The sequence below is a fragment of the Mus pahari genome, chromosome 4, assembly GCF_900095145.1.
Source record: "Mus pahari chromosome 4, PAHARI_EIJ_v1.1, whole genome shotgun sequence".
NCBI lineage: Eukaryota > Metazoa > Chordata > Mammalia > Rodentia > Muridae > Mus > Mus pahari.
This window is the reverse complement of record NC_034593.1, coordinates 124,340,960-124,360,505: the sequence shown is the minus strand read 5'-3', so window position 1 is coordinate 124,360,505 and position 19,546 is coordinate 124,340,960. Positions and strand designations below refer to the sequence as shown.

Below are 19,546 nucleotides of genomic sequence, written 5' to 3'. Positions count from 1 at the left end.
CCTTCTGAGTGCTGGGATTAAAGGCGTGCGTCACCACGCCCAAAACTATCTTTTTTAAAAACAGAAATTTTTAACTAATTTATATGGTACTTCAAACTTCCAAACTACTAAAGTAAGACAAATATTAATAAATTGGGGGGTGGATAGAAATAGGGAACATGATAAAAGGATTCCTGCTGCTTAAATTACTGATATTTAACTGCTGTTTATTGAAATGACTGACATACACATAAATATAGAAACAAATACACCCTGGAGTTCCCATATGTTTCAATTTTGCTATTATTATAATTTACTTGGTGCAAAAATCAGTCGAATATTTACGTGAGATCTGTTCTGACACAAAAGAGCCTTTGTCATACAGACAAGAGCCTGGGCAGAGCAAGGTCTTTAGTTATGAGACTCTGACCCTTGTATTTAAATCAGATCTCACAGTGCAGAATTTCAAGAGAATCATTATGACCCAGAAATAGATACTCAAAGTCTCTGTTGCAGACTCTAGACCTCTGAAACCATCCAGGGGGTTGACTCTGATTTGTGTTCCCATCTGGAAAGGCTAACCACAGTACTTTAGGTCCCGTTTTTCATTTGTTCATGAAAGGTCAACGGTGTAGGATCAAGAAGTGAAAAGATGTAGGCTTAGGACTGCAGAGAGAGCCCTGAAAATCTGGCCACTGAAACTGCAAGTTTCAGAAACTGCAGAAAGGTAATATTCTGTCCCCATGTAAACTAAGTCCACACTGCTTCATGGTGACAAATGATAGTAGGGTAAGAATAAACACTGATCTTTTAGGTCCCGCTAGGAATCCAATGCCCACTTAGCTCTCCCCAGAGTTCCAAGCAAGGGGAATTCTAATTGATGTCAGCTGCTTCAAGGGAAGGGCTGCAGTGACCTTAAACTTGGCCCCAGGTCCACTCTCACATCCAGGAACAAAGCCAGAGGGTTCTCCTGGCAACTGCCTGATGTGCTAAATGGCAGGCCTAGCCACTGAGGGAATCCTGACCTGCACCAGAGACAAATCCGCCACTGCAGGAAGCAGACAAACCAAGAGATTAGCAGTTAGCCCAGATGATGCCCGCCCATCCCCTCAGCCCAGAGAGCAGAAACAGGGTTCTAAGTCACACCCTGCAGAAGCTGAAGCTCAGGATCTGCCTCTGCTCCACAGACAGGCACAGAGTACTCTGCTCAGTCAATGGGAAATGGGAGAGTAAGACCTTCCAGAGGACATGCAGTACAGCTGGAATCTGCATGAGTATCTTACTTCAGTAAAGAGGCCTTTTATAGACACTTGTTTTAAAAATGCAAATGAAGCATAAGTTTGAAAGTGATGTAAACAATTGCCTTTTAAAAGGGCTCAGTAATAAGTGTCACTGGCCTCCCTCTGCCAAAAGTCAGGGTTTCCTTGAAAGCCTGGTTCCTGAACAAGCTTGATACTACAGGACTGGCCAGTATCATTCCTCCCTTCAGTTGCTTGCCCACCCACCTAACGCACCAGGTTTTCAAGAAAAATTCTTGCCACCATACAAAAAAATGTCTATTTCAATTTGTGTTGTTATTTTCCACGCAGAAAGCTATTCTACATCTTTTTCATATAGTGAAACCCAGAGGGCAACACTAGGTAACCTGTCAATTTTCAAGTTCTTTTCTACATCCCCACATTATCAGAGGGCTCTGCCTCAGCTCCTAACAAAGAGTATCTACCTGTGGTGTGATTCCAAGGAAGGCCTTGGGGATAAGGGAGCACCCTTACAGTACCGAGCTTCCTAAAGAGTTCTAGTTCACATCTGGCACAGGTTGGGTCGCAGTCAGTTTTTTTTTTTAAAGCTCTAATAATCTAACCAGTGGATACTGTCAGGGAAACCACTATACTACTCTTTGGAAGATGAAAAGGAGTTTGGACTTTGAGTTAGCTATACTTACAAATGTAAGAAAGACCACGCATGGCCTTTAGTATAGTCAGAGCTGTGATGTGCCTTTCTTTGGGCAGACAATGTTTCCTGCTATCATCTGTGTCCTTGGAAGGCAGCAACCAGGCCTTACTCACAAGTTCATACCCCACATCATCTATATCGGAGGTATAAATATCTATCATGTTGATTGACCAAACTGAGTAGTCACACTAATCTATAGCTATGTCTTTTTCTTTTTTAAGTATCATGCATATATATTTGCAGAGGAACAATGATAAAACAAGAGCCAACTTTCAGAATTAACTTTAGCAATATGTTCTAATCCTCCGGCTCCTTCTCATTCTTTGGGTTATTCGGTCTTTACCGATGTCTAGGTTGTTCTCTCTGTGACCTGTCTCAGTAAAACTGTTCTGATAAAACTGCCATAAATACCACACACCACACTTCTTGTCTCTCTTTCTGCTCTTAAGTAGCTTCCCTGGTGGGCATAGTCTATCTCTGACTCATTCTGTGAAATCTTTTTCTGATTCATCACTCTGTCTGCCCCTCAAATAGATATCACATTCACGTATGGCTGCTTTCTTCTACAAACTAACCCTACCTTCAATTTTAGGGATTAGAGCTATGTATTAAGGGTGTGTCTATATTCCAGCCAAATTATTCTGTGATCCAGGGCATGCATTGCAGCAGGATCTTTGGATGTGATCCCTTGCCAGAGCAGCCATGTTGCTGATTAAAATTCCTCTACCTAAAAATCTATGAAGGGATGCATATCCAATTGTTACTAACCAAAACACTGGTTCCCAGGTTCAACGCAAATAAACAAATTGTGGCAGATGTCAGAACTGCTCTACTCTGACCCAGAAAATACTTTTATTAATAAAAGGCACAGAAGAGCTGCAAGTAAGTTAAGGAGCAGCAAATATTTGCAAATATATTATTTGCTATTTGCTTTGCTTTGCTTTTTCCTTAATGTGGAATTGCCCATATGCACATACATGTGCCCATAAACATATGAAAAGCAGGCACACCAAAATCACATATATATGACCATAAGAAAAATGAGAAACAGACACTCTAAAGTCAGGTTTCAGGCCATTATTTGCCCAAAACACATTCATGTCTCCTTACGACTTCCCAATACATGATCCTTACCCACCCACCCTCCTTCCTTTTAGATTCTCCTTTTTTTATTTTTCTGAATTTTTTCACAGGCTGTCTTTTAAGGGTGGCAATCAGAATTATATAAAGGATACTTTATTATGAAATTTTTCAAGTATAGACTAAATATAACTTTGCTGATTCAATTATCTAAACAAATAAACTCTAAGTTAACATATAAATATCATCTGGTAGACTCAGCTGTCCAAATAGGGTAAAATCTCAGAATAAGGTCACCAGATATCACAAAACATCACCAAGGTCTGAAGTCAGGCTCAGGACCCCTACTCTCAGAAGGCCTGATGGGAGAGGTTTCCGGACTTAGTATTTGAAGTGACTTTATGGGGTGACTATCTCTAATCCAAAAGTCTGACATATTCTGGTTTCTTGAAAGTATGAATGGTCCCCTGTTGCTCAGAAGGCTTCAGATATGGGAGGAGTCTAGATTCCAAGTTACTGTTATTTCACTTTTACTCCAAATACAAAGAAAAGCTTCTCTATGTCCTTGATCCATCTGCCCTACTTTCCTCCATTTTCAGTTTATGTTCAGAGAGTCATGGGTTAGAGTATGTTCCTTATTGTAGCTGTTGAGGTCTGAATACTTAGGTCTCCCCCAGATTCCTATGTTGAAATCTAATATCCAATATGAGAGACTCTGGAAAGTTTCATGAATGGCACGATACAGCTCTTGTAAATTCAGTCAGTGTCGATCGACTGGGGCCCCCTTTCCTTCTCCCATGTAAGAACACAGGAGAAGCCATTGTCTGTGAACCAGGGAGCAGGACCTACCAGGGACATTAAATCTTCTAACACCATGATCTTGCAGCATTCTGGTAGATTTCTGTTGCTTATAAATGAGTTAGATTTAGATACTTTTGTATAGCAGCCTAGACAGAAAGCTTTTCTCCCCTTTACCTTAATGTTAAATACATCCTTTTGGCCCAGTGTCTTTGTCACTAGTATTTGTATCTTTATATTCAGAGTGAGATGGAGTAGTGACCACAGCAAACACATAAAACATTTCACGATGTATGATATTCAAGTAGCTTCAAATCTCTGACCTGAAAACTGCTTAAATGTCACGTGGAATCTGTTTAGAGGAACCAGGAGTGTCCTGAGACTACACACAGGATTAGACCTCAGGGATAAGACGTCATAAACCCAGTTCTTCCACAATATTCCTCTGTTTTTGTCCAAGAGCAACTAATCACACAGAGGAGGTGACTGAGTCATTCCAGAAAACATATTCCCCTAAACATTTTCTTGTGTTTATTTTTAGCTATACTTATCATCCCCATTAATACTCGGCTCATTAGTGAATTTAACATGAAGTCTTCATTGGGAGCTGCACATTATCATGTGAAAGGTAGAAAAAAATAAACCTAATAAAATAGTGTATCATTTATTCTTATAGGTAACAAATAAACATAATCAGAACGATATCATCTAATGCTTATGAATTATTGTTACTATAATAAGGCAATTACAATCAAGTGATAAGATATTCTTGCTGCTGTGTATTATTTAGTAGTCTTAAATTACTAATTTTATCTCATTTCGTTTTTAGGGTTTCAGTAGGGAAGAAAGGGAAGTACCACGTCCTTGTATCATGAGCAGAAGGTAATGCAGGACCCCATCTGATAATATGGAAACTAGGGCTGACTCAGATGTGCACAGGGTAGGCTTATGGTATGATTTAGTAACAATGGCTCAACACAGAGTCAATCTCAAAAGAACAAATGACTCCTGCTACCAAACTCTAACTTCCATCAGCATTGAAATTGCTAACCAAAAATAAACTGAAATTGCTAACCAAAAATAAGCTGCAGATAAGGTCAATTTCTTTGGACTAAGAATCCTTCAGTACTCTGCAATCATCAAAGGTCTATTCTGACACTCAGGGAACCTCCTCCCTGTGGTATTGTCCCATGCAAAAATGGACCTGAATAACAAGAGCATAAGCATATGAAGACTCAGAAGATAAAAAACCCAAGTGGATATAAAAATCTTTTCATGTCCCTTTCCTTTCAAATATTCTCCATTGAAATGTTTACTCAGGCCAAGTTTAAAATATTAAAAAATAAAAATAAACACTTTTAGCTCCACTGAATGTAAAAGCCTATACTCTCAGCAAACTCCATACACAGTATATTAAATTCTCTGGGTAATAGGTGCTGTCTTATAGTAAGATTTTATTTTTATTATGCAAGAGGAGCATACTTACAATAAAATATTTACCTTTCTAAGAAAAGTGACCAAAAAAAAAAAAAAAGAGCATTAAAGAAGTAACCCTAGGCACAACACCATAGGAAGGACACTGAAGTACTCTCTCATACTTTAATATGGACCAAACCAACTCAGAGGACTTAGTCAAACAGAGTCTACTAGACCTGAGCCCAGGAACCCAGACTCAGTAGTTGCAAGGCGAGCTTGAGAGTCTACATTTTCTCAAGTTCCCAGGTGCTGATGAGAGTACATAGCCTAGAGACCATCCTTGGCACACCCATCAGTCTGTTTCCCTCAGACATGGCCTCCTCCAGCTCTGTAGAAGGCTGAGGACTTCACAGGAACCTTGCCTTGTGGTGTGGTTTCTGCTAATAGAACACTGTCAATCAACTGTGTACCTGTACCAACACTGTTATACATTATTTTTGAAATCACAGCAATTCAATTGTGTAGGCAAAAAGTGCAAATCAAAATATTTTTTATGCACAAATGATATCCTTAATCCCTTAATGCAGATTCAATGGTAAAAAGCAGATAGTGTGTAAGGTGACTGAAGGCTCACTGGTAAGGAAGACCTTTTATTTCCTCTTTTATATCATGGTTGGTATAGAGTGGGCTCCATGCTTGGACCTTACCTGTGACTGGTGCATCAATATCCAGCAAGTTTTTTTCCTGTCGGAGAATCGAAGCACCCTCTGTTATTATTCTCAATGCAACACTTTCTTCCAGCCTGCCCTCCTTCATGAGATGTGCTTTTAAGATATCCACACGAGGTTTCCCATCATTATCAAACACTTCTTTTGCTGTCAGCCGGTGACTTGGCGGAAATGGAACGGCTGCAAGAAGAAGGCAAAAGGTTACATTAACCAAAGCTCATCGACAACAGGCCAAGGACCGCGGACACCAAAACTGTCACTAACCAGATAACGCTGTTTTTAATACAAGCTTAAATTAAAACATATTCAGGGTCTACCAAGAGTTAAAGACTGACTTCTTCCGTTGAGTTGAGAAATAATTAGCAACCGTGGAAAAGGGGGGCCTATGGGTCTTCTCAGTCAGGACTACTTCTTGCATATGAAGGATCCCGAATGAGTTTATATGACCATGTGCTTCCCGTTGGGCAATCCTGATGCCATAAATAAAAACAGATCCTAAATGCCCACTGATAACCCTCCCCAGCAAAGACGGTTCTGCTCTGTTTGGACCAATGGAAGGGATGAGGCATCTTGACAAGTAGATCTGTTCAAAATAAAGTTCCATCTCTGAGTCAACTCTAAACTGTTAACCACTTATGATTAAAGAAAAGAACAGACATTGTAAAGCAAAGGCCAAGAATGCACTGATACTTGGATAGGAAGGTCAAATTTGCATTTAAAATTGCATCAAATAGCTCAGCCATAAAGCAGGTGCCCAGTGGCGATATATGCCTAAAGTCCCAACAAGGGGAGACAGAGACCGGAAGAGCCCTAAGGATCAGTGATGACTATTCAGCCACCCTAGGCTAACCTGTGAGTCTCAGGTCTCAGTGGGAGCCCCTGTCTCAAAATGCAAGGCTGAGAGACTCCTGAAGAATAACAGGGGTTGACATCTGGACTCTGATAAGAGTGGGGTGTGTGTGTGTGTGTGTGTGTGTGTGTGTGTGTGTGTGTGTGTGTACGTACTGAAGGCACGTTGTGAAGAGTGAAGAAGGAACTGGTGAGGTGGCTCAATGGGTAAAACCCCTGCACAGGTAGCATGAGCTCCAGGCTGCTCAAGCACCATGTCCAAAGCCAGGCATGGTCACTCATCTGGAACTTTGGGCTTTGGTGGCAGAGGGGAAGAAAGGTCTTTGGAGCTCAAAGACTAGACAATGTAGCCCCAAAGCTCTAGGTTCCGTGAGTGAAGACATCTCTCAAAAACCATAAGGGGATAGAGGACACTGGCTACTGGCTCTCACACTCACGTGTACACATTTATGCACACATGTACACTGCACACACAGAAACAAATACAAACACATACATACAAACATAAAAACATGTATGTTTATTTATAGGAGGAGACAATATAAGGAGAAAAGAAAAAAACCATACAACCAGAAAAATGTCATGAAGACAAAATGGTTGCTTAGGTAACAAAAAATAAATAAATAAAAAATAAAAAATAAACCACAATCCTTGATTCCTTGTTCCATCTACCCCATGCAATTGCACATGAGAATTCCCTTATAGCTGCTTTCATTCTAACATCTGTTGAATGCATGGCACATGCTCATTCTGACAGATCACTCTTTCACCAAGCTCCTAGAAGAGCCAGAAAACTCAAAGATCCAGGTTGAGAGATGGTGACAGGAATTCTGATAAATAAGCTCTGATATGAGCTATTTTCAAACTCATTATTTATCTACGTCACACAAGAAGTCATCCCCTGGACAACTCATATCCGTAGATGCCACCTGCAGAACTGGCTTGTGCCATACCCACAATGCCTCGTTCCAAAGAGTATTTTCATTATGACTCTTCTCTCAGCAGAAAAGAATCAATCAAACAAAAAAATATGTTCTCCTACTACACAATATACTTCCTCAAAGTCATGAAATGTGTAGAATCTCTAACAGCAGACAATTATTAGAAATTGCAAATACATTTTTTTTAAACCAGGAAATGAACTTTTACATGTGGATGCAACCATTGCTTCCTAACAATTCAAGCACAGGCATGTGACAGTGCAGAGGAGATGAAGAGGTAGCTACAACCTCCATGGGTGACCAGTAGGATTTGGGGACCTGTACAAGGAACCTGGCTATAAACCTTAACTGTGAACTCTCAGCTCTATGACCTTGGGAAAGTTAAGTAACCTCCTGTGGCTTCAGTTATTTGCCTGTACAGTGAGATTATGTCCATCTGCGGAGTGATATAATAACTAAAGTAAACAGAGCAGCTACAAATAGCTACGACACTGTTATTTTATGCCAGACTTTGCATAGGTAATAAAACCAGACATGATGATAAAACTGTAAGCCTAGTAAGGCATATGTACATGTGTTTACATATAAACTCCTTGAGTCCCTAAAACATAAATGTGTGGGCAACCTCAGGTTCAAGATTATTAAATAAGCACATTGCCCAATATAATCACCTACTTATTTATGTGTAAACTCTCTGACTTTAAACCCAGGCAATCCGATGCCAGTATACTCAGATTAACAATTAAACTATACTGCTTCCAAAAAGTCCTCAAGACAATGCATATTCATTAAAAAAAAAAAATCAGTAAGTCACATTTCAGAATTGAAATCCTGATCCCGAGTGTTGTTTCTAATAGATAAACAATTTTCCTATGACAAAACAGTCATTATTTTTTTTTAACTTTCAAAGGAATCTATTGAGCTAAAAACAGGAAGCAGAATGTCAGTGCATAGCCATTGCTCACAGAAGAGAGAAAAGGAGGATATTAGGTCATGGACCTTGGAACTTCTTAGCCCTCGCCAATACTTCTTGCCTAGATGATTGTTAGGCAAGTGTGGAGGGCGATAGTTCTGTCAGAGTCAGGAAGAAGCCTGAGTTTGACCACAAGCACAGACAAAAAGCAGATACTCCTGCACAAGAGGATCCATCAGTTTCTCTGGTGAACCAGCCAGCCTTCCAGTGAAGCTCAATTTGTGAGGCCCAGGTCCCAGAAAGAATTTCTATCTGAAATAACAGGTGGCCAGTTCCCAAGGAACTGCACGAAAGGCTGAACTCTGGCCACCACAGGCACTTGACTGTGTACACACCCAGGAATAAAGAAAGCACAGAAACAAGTCAGTGGTCACTCTCACCTCACTGTGTTCTCCTGTACTGTGTACACACCCAGGAATAAAGAAAGCACAGAGACAAGTCAGTGGTCTCTCTCACCTCACTGTGTTCTCATGCCGTTCTGCTCTCAAACTAACAGAGTTGTCTGCCTCTTTCTCCCAAATGTTTTGTCAGTAATTTTGTTTGTTGGTTGGTTGGTTTGTTTTAACCTGAGACCCATAAGTCAAGGGGACTTATGGTAGGATGAGTGGAGAAGCAGAGACATCAAAAAGATCCTTGGGGCAAGGGCAAGAGCTGTCTTGTTTGTTTGTTTGCTTGTTTTGTTTTGTTTCAATAAGTCATTTTCCAAGGCTCAAGTTTTGTATTGTGAATGCTTAAGTGGCTCTGTGAAGGTGTCAGGTAGATGACAGGTACACAGGATGGACATAGGATGCCTGTCAGAGGGATGAAAGTGGTGACCTTGTTAAATTTATATAGAGCAAAGGATTCAATGGGAAATTCATTGACTATCTAAGGTGAGACACAAAAAAGAAACCCAGGACAGGGCCCTTTGACGAATTTGACTTTCAGACCTCAGCTTTCTCAATGGCCAAAATGAACTGAACAACTGATGTTCCACCCTTCACTCTCTAGTGTCAACATTTTATCGTGTGTGTGTGTGTGTGTGTGTGTGTGTGTGTGTGTCTGTAGGTCTGTGTGTCTGTGTGTCTCTGTGTGTGTTTGGACCTGGGCACAGATGCCCAGGGAGGTTGGAGGGAAGCTTCCTGGAGTGGGTTCTTTTCTTCCTCTTATACATGGGTTCCAGGGAACAAGCTCAGACTGCCTTGCTTGGCCAGCAAGAGCCTTTAGCCAATAGGTTTGGCTGAAGTAAAGCCACGTGTTGTGAGGTTTGGGTGCTGTCTCCAAACAGTATCAACAGGAAGAGGAAACAAAGGGAAACAGCCAATAGCAAGGCCCCAGTTACCACTGGCAGAAAGGAAAGCTGGTGTGACGGGGCCTCTCAGCGGTCAGACAGATGGCAAGGCCCGCAGGAGCCAAGATGGACTGCCATGGTGCCAATAATGATATGCAGAGAGGCTGAAGGCCAGGGAGAAGTTTTCCAGAACAAAAATAAGAGTGGACTAATATTTGTGTGTTTGTGCACCCTTTGGCTTCACAGACAAAAATACCAGGCTTTCAAAGGTCACATTTATTTGCTTTTTCTCTCTTCACCTAGAGCACTACATGAAGACTGGTGCCAAATGTTGAGCAAAAACTATTTGGACCAAAGAACCCCATGGGCTTGGAAAATAGTTCTTCCCATTTACTCATCGTAAAAGTGACTGTGCTTTATGTAATAACCTTGGGGCTCCCCTCCTTCCTTCACTCGGAGTACTATGGTTAACTGCTTCCTCTAACACGGCTTGGACCCAGAGAAGGGAAGTTTCTGAACGATACTAAAACTCATCAACAGCTGCTGAGATTTGACTTAGATCTTGCTGAGACAATTTTCTTGTGATTGCCTTAAATATAAATACAGAATAAACTTTTCTAAGACTTCCTAGAAACATCCTATAGAGAAATGAGAACACCCAGCTTCTTGTAAGTAGACCACTCCCACAAAATGTCACTTTCTTATCTTGAAACGAGTAACACAGACAAATGCTAGGTGAGATGTGGGGTGGGGATGATGTAATCCTTTCATTACTAAGACAAAACTGCCTTAAGTAGGTTCACCTCCAACGGACAAAGATACAATAGCTTCTTTTCCATTTGTTGATTCTACCAGGGCTCAGCTGTATGATATGGAGAAACATTTTCAGTCTTTATGTCTTTTGAAGCTGTGATCAGTTTTACATTCACCAGAAAAACACCAAGCCACAAGATTCAGTAGCAAGAGCACACAGATCTGTGGACCCAGCTGATTACAAGGACCATGCCTCAAAATAAGATATACCAGTCTTTGGGTTTTGGATTAAATGGGCTTTAAGCAAACCCCTATTGTGAGTTAGCAGCAGCCACCCATGAGCTCTTGCTTCTTGGGTCCGATCCTAGTACCTAGAATTATTGCTTCTCATATCTGAGGAACTCCATGCACTTCTGAAGGGATTCCCACTATGCTAAAGGAAACAACCAAGACTTGTTGTCATGGTAACAACTTCACTGGAAGGAGGGATAGATTTCTGCTGCAGGACTTCTTTCAGGAAAATTTCATAAAATGGTGACCGAATATTTTGCCTAGTAACTTCTTAAAAAATCATGCTTTTCTGAGTTTTTAACCCTTAAGTTGTATCAGATCTAACAACCCAAAGCACTCCAATTTCTCAGAGGAGAAAGGGAGAAATAGCAGGCTTTGCTTTTTCCCACCACACTGATGGCAAACCCCTGTGGATGGCTGGTGGAGAGAGGGCTGACTCAGCAGTTGAGAGCACTTGCTACTCATCTGAGGACCAGAGGGGAGTTCTCAGTACTCACACTGAGCAGATCACAACTGCTTGCAACTTCAGCTACTGGGAATCTGATGCCCTCTTCTGAAACTCATGGGTACTGCATGAATATGAAGGATATAGGGACAAGCAGCCATGCAAGCACACGTATGTGTGCGTGCGCACGCGTGCGCACACACACACACACACACACATTCCTGAGGCTTCCGTTCTATTTTCTTCTCATATACATAGATCATATGAATGTATTTATCTTTAGTAATTGTAGGGAGGTAACATGACCTTTTACATGCTAAGCGCAGGTTCCATCTCCATTGCCCCTCCTTTAGGGATCTGTGAGGCAAACTAAAAAACTTCAACTCAATCCTGACTCACTGATATTAAAAAGGATTAAAAGTAAAACACAAATGCAAGTTAAGTTTATCTATCACCAAGAGGTTTCCTGGGCTGGTGAGATGGCTCAGCAGGTAAGAGCACCCAACTGCTCTTCCAAAGGTCCTGAGTTCAAATCCCAGCAACCACATGGTGGCTCACCACCATTGGTAACAAGATCTGACTCCCTCTTCTGGAGTGTCTGAAGATAGCTACAGTGTACTTACATATAATAAATAAATAAATAAATAAATAAAGCTTTAAAAAAAAAAAAAAAAAAAAAAGAGGTTTCCTAGTGCTAAAACTAGGGCCGTCATCAATGTAACCTGATTTCTATGTCAGTATCTTAACCCCAAGACAGGAGCTGCCATGGTGCTGACAGCCACAGGTGGGTGAAAAGTGGAACAAGGTATTCTAGGAGTCGATAAGAAGACCAGTATTTAAAAGATCTAGTGTGTAATTGTGTGCAGGTGTCTTAGTTACTTTCCCATCACTGTAACAAAACACCCTGGCAAAGCAAGTTAAGGAAGGATGGTTTTATCATTTTTAGCTCAAAATTATAAAGGGATGCAGTCCATCAAGGCAGAGAAAACCAAACAAAAGAAACACTCAAAAAGCAAAGAGACATGAACCGCAAGTATGTCGAGGCTATAAAATTTCAAGGCCTGCCTCCTAGGAACCCAATTCCTCCTGAGAGGTTCCACTTCCTAAAGAGTCTGTGACTTTCCCAAACAATGTCACCCACAGGAAACAAAGCATTCAAACACACAATGCACAAGCCTGGAGCACTGGGAAGATGACAGTTCACATTCAAAGTACAATAATGTGTGTGTGTAAATTACCCCACCAAGATAGATAGATAGATAGATAGATAGATAGACAGACAGACAGACAGACAGACAGACAGACAGACAGATAGATAGATAGACAGACAGACAGACAGACAGACAGACAGACAGACAGACAGATAGATAGATAGATAGATAGACAGACAGACAGACAGACAGACAGANAGATAGATAGATAGATAGATAGACAGACAGACAGACAGACAGATAGACAGATAGATAGATAGATAGATAGATAGATATAGAGATACACACACATATATACATGTGTAGTATTAAATTAAGATGTTTATTTAATAACAAATATAATTTGCTACTACAATTCATTATTCCTACTTCTTAATTTTTAAAAAAGCAACTACTAGAACATTTAAAATGATGTACATGACATCATGCACAGACACTAAATGGGCATTTGTACACTTTCCTTTCACATGCTTTTCTTCTTGTTCTTCATCTCTTTCAGGATCATGAGTCGAATTCTGAGTTCTTAGCTAATTTATTAATGCAAAGGAATCCCTGGCAACATTAGCATAAAGCACAGATGGAGACCTGATGGTCTATGCCATCAGTAAAAGTGTATAGAATGCCAGCCTGCTTTGTCTCGCCATCCCTCACTGCCAGAAAGCATGACACCAGTGGATGGAACAGAGCAGGTGAAACCCATGGCAAGCCCAGACGTGTTCATCTCATCCCTCTCTATAACCAGAACATGCACAGGAAGAGCCCTTGTCCCATAATTCACATGGTGACACTGCAAAAGGGGCTGTCAAAGATACTTAGGGCAGCACATGTTAAGAAAACAGCTTAAGGATATCACATGTCAGGCACAACTTAAAACACGTTCTGGCCTGACCTCCTTAGATTAGCAATCCAATCTTGTGGGCACTTGTGTATATCACCCACCTTCATTCTAATCAAAGGCTGGCAGAATAGAAGGACAGGGCCGGCCTATGGGACATGGGAAGGGCAGTTCACATTTCCTGCTTGCTCAGTCATCAATCCAAAGCAACTGACAAAGTCAAGCTACTCCCAGAGACAGCTTCCCCCTGAGCTATCTCAGACACAGACAGCAGTAAAACAACAGACAAACTACACTCATGGGCAGGACTCACATGCTGGTGACCTTTGAGTCTAGCCTTAGCCAGCTATTTCTCTTCTCTCACCCTAACCTGGGCTGTGAATATCATAAACAACCTTGCAGTGTCATTTGCAAACAGGACATTCTTTAAGAAACATGAAATACAGCTACTGTGTTTGCACATGTTTTTTTAAGCTTTGCTTAATCTTTGAATCTGGTTATAGAGCATATTGTCTGTACAATGCAACTTCCAAGTTATACATTCACACACACACACACACATATGATTTGGTTATATTTTATTATATTTCATATAATAAATATATATGAAATCTATATATATATCATATATATGTATTATATGATATATATCATACATTATATATACACACACATATATGTATGTATATATATGTGTATATATGTATATATATATATATACATACATACATAAATGAAACTTTTAAACACTTCTCTTGAGAAGCCCACACCACTGACTTGGTAGGTACAGATATAATTCTTTCATAAAATCCACCAATACCTCCTCTCTATCCCTTTCTCTCTCTCCCTCTCTTCTCCTCTCTTTTCCTTCTTATGTTTAAATGCAAAGCATGTACTATCTCTATCTTCTAGTAAACCCATTACTTGGTCCTACCCTCATTTTCTGTAGGGAAGTACCAAACTTGGGGTTCACTGAATTGAGCCCTATAAGGGGAGTCTCAGGATTCTAGAGACCCAGTGTTGAGTTGTGTCCCCTTGCTTCATATTAACTAACTAATCAACTATAAGAATCTGTGAAATACTTAGGAACTACCTTCCACGTTAGCCAGTGAGGGGGCTGGGGAAAGTGGGCAATAGAGAGCAAGCATGAGCTGACATGGACTCTGAAGAGCTGACCCTGTCCCTGGCGCACTGCAGGTTTTGTTGGGAGGCATTTGGAAAAGTGTTAGAAACCAAAACTAAGAAATAAAGGAAGAGACAAGGAAGCGGCAGGTAATAAGAACGCACCCATCTGAAGAAAAGTCCCTTCTCTTGATGGAAGCCTTATTTTTAGATGAACCTCGAGTAATGCGCTTTGCTTTAAGGTGGTAAGGTAGTGGGCTTTGATAAGTTTGGCTATTTGCCAGGGCCAGGAAGCAGGAGTGGGTGGCTTGGGGAGCAGGATGGGGGGATGGTATAGGGGACTTTCGGGATAGCATTTGAATTGTAAATGAAGAAAATAGTAAATAAAAAATGTTTAAATGAAAAAAAAAAAAGAAAATACAGAATGCCAATTAACAAACCAGCAACCAGTGAAATGTTATCCTGTTCACATTTAATAAGGGAGGGGGGAAAAAAGGAGCATACTTGAGTCTCCCAGGGGATGCCTTGTGTTCTCATACTGGGTGACTTAGCTTAATTTACATAGAGCTTTAAACAACTCTCAGTTTATCTGTGTATGGAGTATGTATATGCAAAGATAGATAAACCATGTCTGAGGGAGAGAGTCAGACCCTTAGAACAGCGTGAATATATTTAACAGGGCTCTGGCTACATCAGTCACACTGACACTATTCACTTGGCTTATTTGAAAATATCAGGCATTCACTGAAGATCGTGTCTCTCAAATCCAAATGCACATGCTTAAACACCTATAAATAAGACTCCAACTTCGTAATGTCCTGGTGTTCTCATTTATCTTGACATCATCCATTCCCAGCAACGTCCTCTTCACCCACTTCCTCTAAGGATCACCCACATGTCCTGAGACTTCAAATATATTCTGTCGACATTCATGGGTCCAATCACTTCTCTAGCAAACTAAAGACCTCCTTCAGTTTTCCTGTTTGTTGACATGCAAATACAGCACAATGAGGTTTGATGCAGTATGCCAAAAGTGTTCATAAAAGGGCAGAATGGTGCTCAAAGCATTTACTGAAATAAGCAATTTTCCCTTTCCCTCTGGCTTACCAACTATATATTATACACAGTACACTTTGAACCATACTCTAAAATGTCTTCCAAGCAATATTTTAATAGAACAGAACAAGAAATCTTTCAGGAAGGAAAGGGAACCAGCAGAGGAGAAATGAAGAGGGAGGAAGAGACCAACATATAAATGATAATAAATGTATGAAATGTCATGAGGAAACCTATGCCTTTATATAACAAATAAGAGGTAAGTTTTAAAAATCAGATATTAAATAAGAGAACTACCATTTCAAGAATAATTATAGAAAATGAACACAAGAATACCACCACCAAATACTTCTATAATTTGAATTTTAAGGTAATTTTCATTAAAATATGACTATGTATGTATACTCCTAATCCTCCATATGTGTTTTGGTTTTTTCCTCAATATGATGCCTAAAGGACCCAAGGAAGGGAAACAGGTGACAGTCCACTCTGTCACTGTTTGCAGTTTTTAGAGGTCCTATCACAAAGCAATTTAACTTTTGACTATGATGGGAGGTTCATTTTATTACAATTGCAAATGTCTTATACAATAAATTATGTAATAATGACTCAACATGATTCCTTTATGAAAAGGACTTATTGTAGCTGTTTCAAAAGGTTTCAGCACAGTTGAAAAACTTAAAATAACAGTGAACTTGAATGCTGTCTTGTTAGAAGAGTAAAATGTATATACACAAGACCAATGTCTTTATATGGCTGGTTAATCTGTTAAGAATAATTTCATATACAGTTATCAGGAAAGCAAAAACATATTTGATGATTTAAAATACTAAATTTCTAATTTAAGAATTTTTGTTAAATATTGAATATTTTAATAAAGATTGAGGTCAAATTAGATTTTTAAAAATAAAATATATATTTGAGGAGTTGTTTTTATGATCCTATGTTATAGTAAGTTCTAAAACATTTAATATCTGTATTCATTTATGTCAGGAAGTAGAACAACTCTATTGAATTTCAGTGCTAAGTGAAATAATGAAATATTCTAGCAGATGGTATTTATGGTTATTTCTAGAGTAGCAAACTTAAAATCAGGCAAAAAGTCTTTGCACTGAGATGAACTTAAGGGAAGAAACTTAATTTGTATTAGAGTCTGAGACCTGACCCAGGAAGTAGAGGCGCTTGCCCACAGAGCACTGGCAGGCAAACCCTAGGTTCCACCTTTACCAGGATGGTGGAAAGACAGTAGCGAGACCTGAAAACAGTCCTCTGAGACCTTCATAAATACACTGTAGTGCACTCACAAACACACACATGCACGCACACACACATGCACGCACGCACGCATGCACACAGAGTACACATAAAAAACTCATTTTAGGTAGAGACTTTTCCCTTGTTTTCGTTAGTCAAATATATCACAGGAGATTAAAACCATAAAATAAACAAAGAAATACTCTCTAAGGCATGATGAATTTATTTCCCAAAGGAGGCGACCCCTTTGAGCATGGTAATTATCCCTTAGAAATGAAGTCTACCTGGGATTCCAAAACTTGATCTAAGTCCAACCCATGCTCTACCATGCAGAAATCCTCAACCCAACAATCCCCCCCCCCAAAAAAAAAAAAACACAAGACGAGCAAAGACTTTACCTAGACTGGAGTTGGAAATAGTAAATATTAATTTTAAAATATCTAATAAATATAAAATTAGAAATCTTTGAAACAAAAATAAATAGGTCAATGTAAATGCATCCCAGGGCAGGATGCTCTCATTGACTACGTAACTCCCAACACCACACAGTTCCTGCGCCATCATGCTTATTTATTGGCCCAATACTCTGAGATTAAAACACCAAACAAATATCCCAATTTTTAATGAGTAAATTCCTTCTGTTTGAAAGGTCTTTGCAAAATGTCCCCAAATGATAATATCAATTCTACGTAGATCTAAGAATGCCACCTAGTTACCATGCTTGAATATAGGATAAAATAATTGCATAAATAAAACCATCCTAGAAGGCTTTATAATTATTAAACATCACAGGGAAGAGAGGATTGAAATATTTTGCCTCCTAGCCACCCTCCAGAGAGCCTACCTAGCACAAAACTATAACCCCAAGTGAACCAGATTCCCTCCTACCCCCTCCTTGGTTACCCCTCCTTCTCCTCCCAAGAGGCTCTACAGCAGGTTGCAAGAAAACACAGGCCCTGAGGGCAGCACCATGGGAGACAGACTGCTTCCCTCAGGTGAGTAAATCTTTTCTCATCCACTGTATCTGAGCTATTTCTAAGAACCACACACTCCTATGCAAAATGCACAGTGCACAGGAGGTCTTGCCTGTCAGTTCCTCAACTCAAACCATCATTTTTATGCATACACAGGTTTAAACATCAGGATACTTTAATGAATATTTTTGAGAATAAGATCCCTAAACTGTTTTTCTTTTGTTCTTTTTTCCCTTCACCTTTCATATGAACTTGTCAATTATGATTTAAAATCAAAGTCCTTTTTAAAAATATACTTGAAGTTGGGAAGTGGGAAGTTTCCTTGTAAAACTGTACCTGTTTGTATTTCCAGCCATATGTACTTGACTACAGTTGTCCTGCAGCGTAAGTAGAGCTCCTCTTCTTATCACATCATCCACCCACAGTACAAGACCATACCTAGAGACAGGGTACCAATCCTCCTGCCAACATCCATGACCCCCAGCCAGGAATGGGACAGGCTGGTCTGTACATGAAATCAAAACGGGAGGTGACCTGCAATAAGTTGAGTAAATAAGGCACAGAGTTCTGTGTTCACCATGGCCCAGAGGGAAACCAGGGCAATCCCATGGTGTCCCTGGTGATAAGCATGTCATACTTCATAATGATCTCTTATTCTAGATTACTACATGGAGTATGCTGATGCAAAGCCTAGCAAGCACATGCCAGCATTTTAATATACTACCATTAGACGGAACTGTAAGTGACTTACTGCTCAAAAGAGACACAGCTTGGGACCGGCAAGATTGCTCAGTGGCTAAAAGGTCTTATGTTCAATCCCTGGGACCCACATGGTGGAAGAAGTGAACAAGACTCCTGCGAGTTGTCCTCTGACTTCCACATGCATGTCATGGCATATGTGTGCATGACTACTTACACATATCCATGGTAAATACGTGTAAAAAAATAAATTAATTTAAATGTGTAAAAAGAGATAATACACCCTTGATATGTAAAGTTTTCATTGTCAGGAGGTCAAGAAAGAGCATCGGATCCTTTGGAACTGGAGTTACAGCGGGTTGTAAGCTACCATATAGGGGGTGTAAATCAAATGTGGGCCCTCTGCAAGAGCAGCAAGTATTCTTCACTGAGCCAACTCTACAGCCACTCGAGTGTACATATTTGAAGTATGTAGAGTACAGTCATTCCTTAAATGCTGATAGAAGAAAGGTCTCACCATCTATCCAAACAAGATGCATCTGAGTGTAAACTAAAAGATGATCTCCACGAGGAGACAAAATGGACAGAAAATACAGTATTATTTCTTCCAAGTAGGTTGATACATCACAATCTTCCATGATATTCGCTATCTCCTGGAAAGAATCTATACATACACTACAGAGATTTCAACTGTCCATTCTGGGAATAGTAAAATACATGCAGAATTTTAAAACTACAAAGTTATTATGACTTGACGTTATAAGAAATCAGAGTTTAGCTTACTAACATACGAAGGTGTAGGGGTGTGTGTGCGTGCGTGCGTGTGTGTGTTTGTGTGTGTGTGTGTGTGTGTGTGTGTGTGTGTGTTTCAGGCAGAATCCTCCCTAGCATGTGACTTTTATTAGGCATTTACAATACC

The 19,546-nt window shown here is 40.0% G+C and overlaps 1 protein-coding gene across 2 annotated transcripts in view; it reads right to left on the bottom strand.

Moving 5' to 3' along the window:
- Ppp3ca (protein phosphatase 3 catalytic subunit alpha) overlaps nucleotides 1–19,546 on the bottom strand; it is a 271,584-nt gene that overhangs the window by 138,407 nt on the left and 113,631 nt on the right. For both annotated transcript variants that reach the window (XM_021197089.1, XM_021197090.1), the window contains exon 2: nucleotides 5,934–6,134. In XM_021197089.1, coding sequence (XP_021052748.1) covers nucleotides 5,934–6,134 — 201 coding nt within the window. The remainder of the gene's footprint in view (nucleotides 1–5,933; nucleotides 6,135–19,546) is intronic.